This window comes from Cuculus canorus, chromosome 1 (assembly GCF_017976375.1).
Source record: "Cuculus canorus isolate bCucCan1 chromosome 1, bCucCan1.pri, whole genome shotgun sequence".
Taxonomy (NCBI): Eukaryota; Metazoa; Chordata; class Aves; order Cuculiformes; family Cuculidae; genus Cuculus; species Cuculus canorus.
This window is the reverse complement of record NC_071401.1, coordinates 201,736,270-201,749,594: the sequence shown is the minus strand read 5'-3', so window position 1 is coordinate 201,749,594 and position 13,325 is coordinate 201,736,270. Positions and strand designations below refer to the sequence as shown.

Sequence of the window (13,325 nt, the reverse complement as noted above, 5' to 3'; positions counted from 1 at the left end):
TGCTTGTTTTATATACAGAAAACAACGAATTTGGCTTCTCCCTTAGAAATAAATGATTTCAGAAAGTGTTATCCGTAACTTCTCAGGGAAAGCATGAGGTTAGAGGGAGATGGCAGTTCTAGCTCGGCACCTGGCGCTGGGTTTCTGTGCTGCTGGGGGCACAAACTGGGCTGTAATTTGCGGGGCTCCTGAGTGAGCTCGGGCAGTTTGTAACTGAACCTGGGAAGGTAGAAGTTACAGAACAGAGTCTTTAGCTGACTGGTTGGTTGTTGTTATTCCCGGCAGGGCGGGAGCCCCGGTAGTGCAGCTCAGAGGTGGTAGTGTGGGATTGCTCTCGAGGCAGCTACAAAGCCGAGCTGTGATGGTTCAGTTTTCAGGTGTATCCTCTGCCCCCTACAGCACCCACAACTCCAGCTGAATTGTTCTTGATGGCTCAGGTCCTAAGCAAGTCCTTTGATCTCCCTAACAGGTCAGCACTGACAGATGGGGGGTGGGTGAATGTGAAGTGAAGACCTTGAAAGTTTATCTACCTTACTTAAACACATTTACCTCTAACCATTACCCTCTAATCTTTCTTTTGCTCTAAGAATCTGACAGCAATTTGGCTTGACTTCATCTATCACTCTGCTTCTAATCTTTTGAGGGGTTATGAGCTTACATCTGTGCTGGAAGAGCCCTGGCTGCAGCTCTGTTGAGCAACCTGATCTGGTTGAAGATGTCCCTGCTCACTGCAGGGGGGGTTGGACTAGATGACCTCCATGGTCCCTTCCATCCTAAACCACTCTATGATTCCATGTGGGCAACAGTCCTGCAGAGGGTGGTTTGAGGGGTATCAGGGCCTGTGTTAAGGGATTGCATGACTGCAGCCATGCCCTTAGCTGTTCGTTTAGCCTTGCTTGGCCATGAGCTGAAGAACAAGAGGTGTTAGATAAATACCTGGTTTCTACATAACTTTGTCTTGTAACTATTCCTGTTACCTCTCCAGAACAAGTTCTAGCAGCATAAACTCATGTACTGGCTCTAGTAATGGCGCTTAGCAAGATGATTTTAAAACAGGTGTATGTGTAAGAGATGGATGCTGATATTTTTTATCTTGGATAAGAGAATGTTAGTTAATTAATTTCTTCTTGCATGCAACCCTCCACCTGCATGGGGTCTTGTTTTCAGCTCTTCCCTGCATTGCATCCTGTAGAGGCAAAGGCAGAGTCATCTTCATCACGGCGTCAACTCCCAAACTAAAAATATCCTTTTCCCTGAGGTAAGGAGGGTCCTTAGACTGGATGGAGCCAAGCCCTTCCCCTGTGTTTTTCCTTCTTGACTGTTTTGTTTTTGTTTGGTCTATTTTTCCCCCTCAGAATGTGGCTCTCTCTTCCCATGTGAGGTGGCCCCTCCCAAATTAGGAAATGCCTTCCTTGAAAAGTCAGTACATCCCTGGTCAGATGCGTTCTTACCTCGAGGGTTCTGCGAGGAAAGATCATTTTTGTTAGTAGCATTAGTCATTACTTCTCAGCCTTCAGATTCTTCCACTGCATCATAATTACCTGCTGCTACTTGCAACCAGCAAAATGAAGAAAACCAGAAGAGGCTTCAGTAAATCTAGGATTAAACTGACCAGGTGTGAGGAACTGCAGAGCAACCACCTGGCAGGCTTGAAGGAGCAGCTCAGCTTCAATTTCTCTTTTGTTCATAAGTCTCTGCTTTAATGAATGTTTCACAGAGCCCCAGGAATCACAAAGTAATTCTGAGAGGTTCCCCCAGGCTGCTGAGGCACCTGTTACCATCCTGGGATGATTATTTTCCTCCCAGATGGAGGTGTTTGTATCCTGAAGAAATGCTGCCGTTACAGTGTCCTCACCTGAGGTACAAACAAAGCCCAAGTTTTTTGGGGTGTGGGGTGTTTTTTTTTTTGCCAATCATTTTCTAAAACAAAAAGCATAGTTCTCTTCCCCAGATAACTTGATAAAAGGTAGTGTGTATGTTGAAAATTTGAATTCAAAAGAAAATAAATCTATAAAATCCTTTGGTTAACCATCAGCTCAGGGCACAGCTCCCATTCCTATAGCCTGTGAGACTGAACATCCCCTACGTCCCTGTTCTATACTCAGCCAAGGACTCTTGAGCAGCTGCCTGAGGTCTATCATAGCTATTCGCTTTAGTCCCTTTGCTTGTAATTGCTGCACCCGATACAACGTCCCCAACAGGGTCATCTTGGCCACCCTGCTCTCAAAACAACCCTTCCTGCTGGCTCAGCCCCTGCCACATGCTGCACCAGCCACTCAAGCAGCGAAACACCCCGTGAGGTGCAAGAAAACAATTGTCTCAACTTATCTATTGTGAAAGTTCATATTAATTCTCCTTATTTGTTAGCTCCCAGCGGGAGCCGTGAGTAACCTGGAGCAGCTTGGCTCACGGAGTGTCCCTACCCTGTGCCTTTCATCACGCAGGAAAGCGTGGTCACCTTCCATGACCAGCCTCCGGGTGCTGCTGCAGTGGAGGAGCTTAGACATCGTTTCTCTCCGTTTCCCAGTTGGCAAAGGGAAGATTACAGCAGAGTTACTGAAAAACATCTGACCGAATCGCTACAGAGACAGGACTGGCGAGAGATAAGGGATGTTTCACCCACAGACAAGCCAGACTTGGGAGGAAGGCTGGCTGGTGATTACCACTGAGCATCATGCTTGTATTTGTGAGTTGAAGCACAAAACTACCTCCCAGCTCATGCACATCCACTTCCCAGTGCTACCCCGCTCGCTGTCAAAGCCTCACATGGACTCTAAAGCAGGTCCCACCTCCTTCTTCAGCCCAGGAGCAACGCAGAAGCTCACAGAGCTCAGTGTAGCTGTGTGGCAGAGTGGGAACGTTCTTCATGAACCTGGAGAGCTGGCACGGAGCTGCACGGCCCTCAGAGCCCCTGACTCCTGCTGAACAGCAGCTATCACAGCACTCTCCCCTTACCCCTACAGTGGCTTTCCGTGCATATCGCTTCCCTCTCTGACTCAGCCTCAGAGACCTCCACTGCAACAAAATCACTCATTTCCTCAGACGTTTTGTGCAGTCAAATTCACCATAAAAGGCTCATGATGTATTTTCTCCCATAATTTCAATGGGAAACCCCTCTTCTTCCATTTCAATGGAACCTCTCTACTTTTGGAGTTTTTGTTATTGTAAGCATCAGAAAATTATGTATTTTTTTTTTTTAATCTGTTCTCTGCCTGCTTATCCATCCCTGCAAGGAAGGGTAAGAGCTGTGTTTCCCAGCTGGGAAATGAGGGCAGTGACTGTAAACCAAGAAAAAAGAGGAGAGATGAGCTTGACCTTCCGGTTCCCAGGCTTGTGCAGTAATCCTGAATCACCCTTCCTCTCCCACCACCACACCTACTGCTCAGGGAACATGTACTTGCCAGCACAGGAGAAAAAAAACCAGCAGCCTGGAAGCTTAGACTCACATGTGCAATGAGTTGTTCATACTCTGATCAACAAAGATAAGCCACCCATTGTACTGATGCTCAAAGGGTGGAATGACACAAGAAGGAAAAGAGTGTACAAGCTGTGGCACCAGGAGGGAGGCTATTTATTCATATTTAAACCTCCATTAGGAAACAGTTGTCAGCACTTTTCTATTTCCAGTATACAAGCCAGCACAAGGGTAGAGGATCAACAGGGTCTTCAGGCTTCATGACACAAACTTCATTACCGTGGAACATTTCCTGCCTCCTAAATAGATTTAGTTTGCCTGATCAAGTTTAATTTTTATTTATGACTGGAGGTTTCCAGCATATTCGAGCCCAGGAAATGGGGACTATGTGCCCAGCACAGCAGTTCCTACTGCATCCTATAATAAACTCCCAAACTCTGTGCTGAGCACACTGAGAGCAGAGACATTCCCCTGCGTTGTGTCATCCTGCGGGCAAGAGCAATGCGTTCTCTGAACCCAAACGCTGGTTTGATTTTTCTGTTAAGTAAGACTCACAGCTAGTAATGAACCCCTGGTTAATAGGGTGTGGGATTTGGGACCAACCTGAATAACGAGCCATGGACAATTACACCTCTCAGTCATCACAATAAGAAAGGGAGAGTTTGTCTGAGTCCTGCTGTTGTGTCCATCTTTCCATTGGAAAGGAAAGGCAGGAGGGATGAGGAACTACTGCCTGCTCAGAACAGCTCGGCTGAATTCCCGGAGAGAAGTGGACTAATCCTTCCTGACCAGGCTGACCACTGGGTCTTCCTCCCAGGAGAGGGCTCTTCCCATCATGAGCCCAAGGAGGAAGGAAACCAGAGCCCCACCACCACATGAAAAGCTTCTCGGAGCAGATATAAGACAAGTCAAAGTTGCCTCTGAGATACTTCTCACTACTTGGCTACCTGGGCTTCATTTCCATCACTCCAGGGTGCATCTTCCAGCAACTCCAATCAATAAATTAACCACTTATGGATTAATATAATGGAGTCACCCAACCTCTCTTCAGGTGGATTACCAAAGCCTTATTGATGCTTTCAAGTCTTGCTTCCCAGGAGAGAACATCTCATCTCTAGCTTACTCTGAACAGCCATATGAAAGAGATGCGTGTGTTTACATTTTAGTACAATATATATAATTTTGAAAATTGGATATCGGTGCAGCAAGATAAGCAGCTCAGCTGGACAGTGACACTGAGATACAGGGCAGCTCTGCAGCCAGGAACAGCTCTCTCCCTTGCAGAGCAGACAAGGGCTTCTCTTGACAGCTGGAGGGAACTTCCAGTCACTCTTTCCCTGAAGAAATGGAAGAGAGGACAAGTGGTGGCCCCGACACCAGTCACACGCAGTGTGGGCGATGTCCTGGCTCTGCTGGTGTGGAAGAGCTTCTGAAACTGGCTCCCTTGGAGCATCCTCTGGCTCAGGAGGGGTAGCTGCAGTCGGTCAGTCACTGCTCTTTTCATGGCATTGCTATTTTCATTCAGGAGCTGCCTAAAAATAAACCAAAGGCTTAGAAAGTAATGTCTATCTCCAAAATGGGAAACTCCAATTTAATTTTATTTATCCAAATTAACCAGAGAAGACTCTTTTAAGAAACTAATTGGAGCTACAAACCCTAGGAGGTAGGACCAGCAAGCGGAAAACTCCAGTCCTCAGCAGGCTTTTTGGGTATCCCCAAATCCTGTATTTGCATGGGCTTTCCCTTGTCTGCAGGGGAGGCAGAGCTGACAGGCTTGGCTCATGCAATAAAAATTACGTCTCTCTTTCACACTCTTTTCAGCATTTCTTCTCCCGCAGCAAGCTGACTGCAGCCAGAGACACCCAATTTCCCTGCTCAGAAGCAAGAAGTAGCACCTGAACAGTTTTGCTCCTGAACAGTTTTGCACCTGAATGAGGCTTTATGGCTACCAGAGTGCTTTTCTTTTAGTGGAACTGGCTCGACACAACACATCCCTCCTTACAGCATCGCTCCCTAATTGGTCACACCACCTTTGGTGGTGCTTCAATGGAGCTTCCTGCATTTTAAGGTCTTCTTCCAGTTCAAATTCTTGTTTTGAGGATGAGCGGTTAAAAGGGGGTTCTCCTCAGGCACATAGAGCTCAAATCCCTGATTCTGGGAAGGGAATTTTCAGTCTGAGATAAATGAGGGAGATACAAACTCCTACAAGCAGCTCTTGTTTGCTCTGCAAAGAGGCTCCTCACCTGTATCACTGTTGGATGCTGACACCAACAGAGGAGTGGGGATGGCCGAGCGTCATCGGGTGAGATGGAGTTTGCCGGGGGCCAGGCAGCACTTGCAGGTTTAGCCATTCAGTTTCTCAGACACAAAGGTAACGCCCTGCAGAAGGGCCTGGGACAAAATCATCACCGCGTCACCAGTGGCAAGAGGAGAATTGACAAGTAACTTCTGCAAATGAAGCCAAGTGACGCAGCCAGCCTTAAAATATTGGCTAATTGCTCAAGAGCAGGCTACTGGTGGTATTTCCTGGGGATAAAAATGTAGTCCCAAGGCTTCACACCATGTAAATAAACTCAAAACTAGCATTTTCCCCTGAAACGTCAATTACTTACACCAAATAGATAGTGCAGAGCATGCAGGTAGGTACCTACCACAATCACACAGCCTAAAACAGGCATTTATCAGCTTTCTCATCACGCCACCAGCTCGAGCTGCACGGTGCCTTTAGCGGAGAAGAGCATCACCAGTATTCAAGATTGCTTCCCAGCTCCCACTTGCAAACATTAGAGTTGTGAAACACGTATTGAGAGGGCGGCAGGGGTGGCCTTACCACAGCAACCCTGAGATACTGCCAAAAAATTGAACAGAAAAAACAAAAAGAGGGCAAATACAACAAAGTTTTCAAGCTCTTGGGCTGTCAACCATGACTCGTTCCCAGCAGAGGTTGCTCCCCTTTATCTCACGCACAACATGGGAATAAACATCAGCAATATCTGAATTTCTTTCTCCTTTTCCAACTTAAAACTCAACTTATTCGTCTGACAGCCTGGATCCAGGTGATGGAGGAAGGAAAGGAGGAGTCTTTTTAACAGATCACTCATTGTTCTTCTAAGAATGATCATAAACACCAAGTGTTTTAATCGCACAATCATACTCTGACGATAACAACTTAAAAGCAAAGTTTATAACTCAAACAATACAAGTAAATCTTTTGACATTTACTCACTTCTTTGATTCTTGCCCAAATAGTTTCCTCCTTCCAGCACACTGGGATGTCCCTAGGAGTGGCTGGAAAAAAACCCTATTTATAGCTGAGTTCTGAGAAGAGACAGTGAAGTGTCATCTTGGATGAGCATCTTCAGCAGGGCAGAATGGCGCGTGGCTGAGGGAAAACCTCGGTGTGGAAAAAATTAGTGATGAAGCTCAAAAGAAAAGGAAAAAAAGCTTAATATATTTATCACAGGGCAACAGCAGGCTCGCATTATTATTGTATTTATTTTGGAAATATTCAGTCATCTGTCTGGGATATGTGCACTACACTACAGCAGCACTTTTGGTGGACAACAGTAATTAGTGACTTTGTTTACTTGCTTTTTCATTTATCTACTTGCCTTTATAGCTCCCAAGAGCAAAGCATGGAGACTGTTTCAAAGCCAAGCGCGTAGCTGACAGCGGCTCAGCGACCATGCTGGGCAGTGCAGTGCCTCTCCCGGCAGTCAGAGGTCTTTCAGGGCGAACATGCACGGACTATTAATCTCTTGCCTTTGGCCACAGCCATTCTGAGTCAGTGCCGATGCTGATCCGCTGGGTAAAGCTGTGCTGCCAGCCTGCAAAGCCTCTCCTGAGCTACTTCCCCAAATCAGCACTTTTCAACAGCATCGCATTGACTTAAGTCAATGTAAAGAGAAGGCTGCATCAGCAAACTGTCGGAGACGAACTTGGTGTCTCCTTGCAGTTCGTACTGTGTTGTCCTGCCAAGTACACAATTACTGCTTCACTGAAAAAAAACCTGAAAACTTGAGCAAATCAGGCAGTCTCCACAATACAGAAGTGGCTTTCTAAGCCATAACGTAAAGAACGTTACATTATGCATGCGTACTGTGGGATAAGTGCACTGATGCGTTTGTATATATTTTACTCTCTGTAACAGAAATAGCACGAGGGACCTCTTTCTCCGAAGGCGTGGAAAGTTAAAGTTATAGGAAGTCTGAGAACTCAGTAATTCATGAAAATAAAGACATCATAGCCTTTCTATTTTTAGTTCTATCACATTACAGCACTGCAGGGTAGAAAGAGAGGGCCGATACCACCAGCTGGAATTGAAGGTCTTGCCTGAGAGGACTGACATTCCTAAATGATCCTGGAACTTCCCAGCTTTGGAGCTTCCCAGCGGACTTGGCTCCATCTCAGAGCAAGGACTAAGGTAGCACCTCAGCTCACACAGGCTTTCAAGTGATGCATCACAAATCATGGAATCCCAGAAAGAGTTGAGTCAGAGGAACTGTTAAAGCTCATCTGACCCAACCCCCCTGCCGTGGGCAGGGTCACCTTCCACTGGATCAAGGTGCTCAAAGCCTCATCTATCCTGGCCAGGGATAGGGTTTCCACAGCTTCTCTGGGCAACCTGCGCCAGTGCCTCACCACCCTCACCATAAACAATTATCTTCCAATCTAAACCAACCCTTTTTCTGTTTAAAAACATTGTCCTGTTGCTATGGGCCCTCGTGCAGAACCTTTCTTTAGGCCTCCTTTAAGCACTGGAAGGCTGCAATAATGTCTCCCTGGACCTTCTCTTCTCCAGGCTGAACAACCCCAACTCCCTCAGGACTTCTTCACAGGAGAGGTGCTCCAGCCCTCTGGTGCCCAAGGGTGCATGTCATCAGGTCTCATGGACTTAACATCAGGTTCCTCATGGGGTCACAAACTTGGTCTCCGATACTGGGAGGGACTCCATTCCCTCAGTCCCTGCCTGGAGGTCTGAGGGTTTGAGGGATGTGTGAAGAGAGATTATTGAAAACTGAGGCAAAAAAATCCCATTGACTACAATCATAGAGTACTTTTTCCAGCTGTCAGCAAGCCAGCTCAACGAGCCCCACCTCAGTGAAGACGCAACTTCAAATGCTTGGACCTGACTTCAGTCCAAATTCTTTCCAGAGAAAGATAAGATAACAGAGAAATCTTTTACGCAATCAGGGGTGTGATGCAATTTCCCCTTCATCTACGCACATTTTTATAGATTTAACCACTTCTGTGCATGGTCAGAATGCCGCTTTAGAAAGTCTTCACAAGAGTGCTTTTGACTATCATCCCTTGAGAACTACTCCTGAGGGAAGATCCTGGCTCCCATCCAATGATGCCAAGCTTGAATTTGGCCTGATTTCCCCAGTGACCTGTCGCACCTGCAGGCTACTGTAATGTAGGGAAAGAAGAACAATGTGTACTTGCAACCCAAAAACCCAAATGTATCCTGGGCTGCATCAAAAGAAATGTGTTCAGCAGGGCAAGGGAGGTACCCACTCTCGTGAGAACCCACTCGGAGAACTTCATTCAGTTCTGGAGTCCTCAGCACAGGAAGGACATGGATCTGCTCGAGCAAGCCCAGAGGAGGGCCACAAAAATTATCAGAAGGCTGAAGCACCTCTCCTGCAAAGAAGCACTGAGATAGTTGGGGTTGTTCAGCCTGGAGAAGAGAAGGCTCGAGGGACACCTTATAGCAGCCTTCCAATACTTGAAGGGGGCTACAGGAACGCTGGGGAGGGGCTTTTTACCAGGGAGTGCAGGGATAGAAGAAGGGACAACAGTTTCAAGTTGAAAGAGGGGAAATATAGATTAGATATTAGGAAGAAATTTTTTCTGTGAGGGTGGTGAGGCACTGGCACAGGTTGCCCAGAGAAGGCATGGACACCCCATGCCTGAAGGTGTTCAAGGCCAGGCTGGATGAGACTTTGAGCAACCTGATCCAGTGGGAGGTGTATTTACCCATGGCAGGGGGGTTGGAACTGGATGATCTTTAAAAGCTCCATTCTGACCCAAATCGTTCAATAATATTACACATAATTTCATTAATTAAAATAACCTGTCATCTGGATAAAGCCACAATATTCTCAGGCAAGACAAGCACTGATCAAAATACAAGTTATTCCTCTGTTACTGTATCAAAACCAAGCCTCTCAGCTGACCATTTTAATTAAATATTCCCTAGGTGAAGCCAAACCATTCTAATGGCATAAAGTGAAAGGAAGCCACACATTCCTTACAAGTTGTACAGGGATTAGGTGACAGAATGGCTCTGCAAGCAGCAGGGCAGCATCTACGCCCACTTCTGGCTTGTGAGGCTGGCAAACAGAAAAGCAAACAGTAAATAGGACTTGCTATTTTGCCGTTTCTGTTCAACCCTGATTGTTTCACGCTTGCAATTTTTGATGTGGGGTTTTTTTTCAGCAGAACACGAGAGTTTATTTCAACACCACACTTCAAAAGGTTTCACTGAATTGTGTTTTGATTTCCGCTTGATGTAAAGGTAAACTCAAGTTGACCCCTTCAGCAAATAACTTAGTAAAAATATTTCTACTGATCCCAATTCCATCCAAGGCATTAGACTGGCAGATACAAAATAAAGCTAATGCAGATTCACATTTTATCTCTATGCAGTTATTCAATTTGGATAAATTAAAAGCCTTTGAAACTAAGCAGCAGGTCGAGAAAAGGAAGTTGACTTTCATTGGAACCACAATTAGATGCTTAATTTGCTATTAGGAATTGGTAGGCATTTTTCATCGTGGAAGTGGAAATTAGATTTGACCAATGGATACGGTCACACTGCTGTGAAAGACATTGCTGGAAGAGCTCAGAGTTACAAATGTGATTAATGCATCCTCTAATTATATGCAGAAAAGAAATGATAGAAAAAGAAATGCACAGGCAGTTTAAACACAAAACTTGAAACAAAGACCTGGTCTTCCTACACGGTGGAACTCCTTGCAGGACACGCGCATCCCATACCCACAGCATGAAGTATGAGCAGAGACGCTTGAGAAGAGGCAGGTTTGAGTAACGACACGCAGCCAGGGTTCTTGCCTTCTTACAAAATGAGATCTCAGTCTGGCAGAAACCTAGAGAAACGCTTCTACATGTGATGTTATAAAAACCTCCAGCCATGCTCTGCGAACTAGAAGTTGTCCACCACCACCTGAAGAGGATGGTCCTTGGGGAAAGCATGCTCTAAGGATTCCCCAGCTGCCCTTAAAGCACAACAAGCAAAGGGGCAGACCTAGAGCTGCGCTGGCAGTTTTTCCATGCTCAACTCTGTGATTAAAAAGCATGATTAAGTAGGTATATTGTAAAACTTTGAAATCTTCTTGCCAAAGCATCATTGCTTAACTTAACTCAGGCTAGTTTTCTAGCTCGGTTCACCACGATGCTGCACAACACCAAGGAGAAAGAGGGAGCTGCCACAAGCGAGGGGAGGTTTGAGCCGCTTCTTCCAGAGGCACTGTCTGCACACAATAACTTATGTTATGTGAAATTTCACATCACCTTGCTAAACAGCAAGAAAATCTTGCGTTTACTAAGGGTGCTTCAAGTATGCTTCCTGGGGCAGGAATCTTTCCTGCTTCAGTGAAACGCCACCTGGTTTTGTGTCACTTGTATGAAGCACTGCCTGAGACCTGTGTGACACCACAAACTCTTCAAGACACTTCAGAAACAGCGAAGTCAATGTAAACGGAAAGACAGATTCTAAATTACAACACTTTATTGCAGCATTGGCAAAGGTCAGATTTCTGAAGCTGGTGAAGATCGGGGGGCATTTCTGTATGAAATGTTACAATCTTACAAGTCTCTCTCTCCCCTACATGCAGAAACCAAAACCAGTGGTAAAAACGATTTTAAAAGAGCTAGAAAAAAGAATTAGTAGTAACATACAGATGAGCTCCTTAACCCAATTAACTGCCTCTACCTGAAAGCAAACAAAAAACTATGCTAATAAATAACAGATTGTCAGACCAAGAAACCTCATTTCTACTTAGAAAAAAATAAAAATTCTACTTATTTCCAGACTTAACTCTTTTTTTTTTTTTTAAGCTTTTTTTTTTGTTTCAATAGACACAGAGGCTTATCAACCCATGAAGATCAACAAAAGATTTGGATCCACTCCTTGACATCCTCCTGTTATGCTGACTGGCACATTTTGGTTTTCAATGATAGATACAATGGGTTCAACTATATCCCTGTCCATAGGCTGGTGTCAGGCTGTTCCAAGCAGTACAAGTCAACACCCTGTGTTAATCAACTTCACATTCTATTTTAACCCCTAACAGACATTCTACCTCCTTGGCTCTTGCATTTTTTCACCCCTCCCCACAACCCACCCTCTCCTTCTTGCTCATCTGGAAGAAACAGGTCATTCCTTAACCAAAAATGTTCTCGCCGAGGAGTGTTTGATAAGAAGTTATCCTACTTGCCAGGGTTTCCTTTAAATTTCACCATTTGCTCTACATGTTTCTACTGTAGCTTTGCAGCCCCCAAAGAATATCCTTCCAACACAAAGTGCTCGATTTGGAGAGAACGTAACTTGTGCCAAGTTTAGAACTTTGTTCTCCCACATACTGAGCTGTCAAAGACCTTTTCCATTCTCCAGTGTAATCCATCTGGATTTCAGGTCAATCTTTGTTTTCACCAAGCTGCTCAGTGGTCAAGTTAACCATCTCATTCATTTACTTCTGCTCTTGTGAGAAAATTAACCCTCAACGCGGTTCCTATAACAAAAAGCTTTTTTTTTTTTGGTAGGCCGTGACTGGAAGCTTCCACTTGTTCTGCGTGGGGTTGGGGGGGAAGAGGGGAGGCTGTTGTTTCTGCCCCACGGCCCCAGCCTGTCCCAGGTTTCGATTCTGAACGCTCTAGACTGACATGCTGAGATGTGTCCGCTGCTCTCTTTTAATCGCTGGAGGACTCCACTATCCACAACATCAGAGATACAGGACCTAATGAAATGACACTTGATGCTGGATCAACGTCTCCTAAGAAAAGAAAGGAGAAAAGAAAGAGTTCAATATGAGATACCAGATACTATGCAGGTTAGAAACCACTGAAATCACTGAAATCAACTGCCAGTGATTTTGATATTCTCTGACATATTAAAAAGTAATATTAAAGTTATATATTTCTATTATCTGCACAATTTTTTCAAAACATCAGACAAAAGAACATCAATAATGTAGTTCAAGGAAAAAGTCCCCTATAAAATCTCAGCAGATGAAGCTACAATCATTCAGATTTAGTTGTCTTACCCTCCCAGATGTGATGCTAAACTATTCAAGTGCACAGCTGACTTGTAAATTTGTTGAAATACAAGCTTTTTTTAAAAAATTTTTCCTCTTTTTGTGTGGTTTCTTAATGTTTAGAAGCACTGCAGAAATGTTAAGAGGGCTTTCTAGAGTCAAATAATTGTTTAAAACATTTAGAGAGTCAACAGTTGTATTAAAATCTCCAATCGTACCTTGTTAATGAAAAACGTCCTTACCCAGAAAAAGTCACATTTAATTCTCTTAAGAACAAAACTGTGCATTGAAAAATTACACCCATTTGCAGGCATGTGACTCAACAAGACCAAATCCATACAGTATCACTGACTTCAGCACAAATGTCAATTATGGCATCTGGGCTGGTTTTTCGTTGATTTCTAGACTGCAAATTAAAACTTAGTAGGGCAAAGTAAAGGGAAAAAGTAGACATTTTACAATTTCAAGAAAGATTCAGGTCTACACAACCAAGTCTTTTACCATGTAAACAAAATAGTTCACATTCTTTGCAGTAGTAAATCTCAAGCATCTGTTGAACAGTTAGTTAATAAAAATCTAGATTTTACTGAAAAATCTTGGAAGAAAAATGCTTGTGTCCATTTGAACAGAGC

The 13,325-nt window shown here is 44.6% G+C and overlaps 1 protein-coding gene across 2 annotated transcripts in view; it reads right to left on the bottom strand.

The window, feature by feature from the left end:
• Positions 1–1,939: 1,939 nt before the first annotated feature.
• Positions 1,940–13,325, bottom strand: part of UPF2 (UPF2 regulator of nonsense mediated mRNA decay) — a 72,480-nt gene continuing 61,094 nt past the window's right edge. The window contains exons 21-22 of one of the 2 annotated variants that reach the window (XR_008448538.1): positions 5,659–12,432; positions 1,942–4,947 (exon numbers count right to left, since the gene is read on the bottom strand). Coding sequence is in view for 1 of the 2 variants with exons in the window: in XM_054058923.1 (XP_053914898.1) it covers positions 12,423–12,432 (10 nt within the window). In the remaining variant the exon portion in view is untranslated. Of the gene's footprint in view, positions 12,433–13,325 lie in introns of both variants that reach the window. The other variant, XM_054058923.1, reaches the window with a different exon arrangement.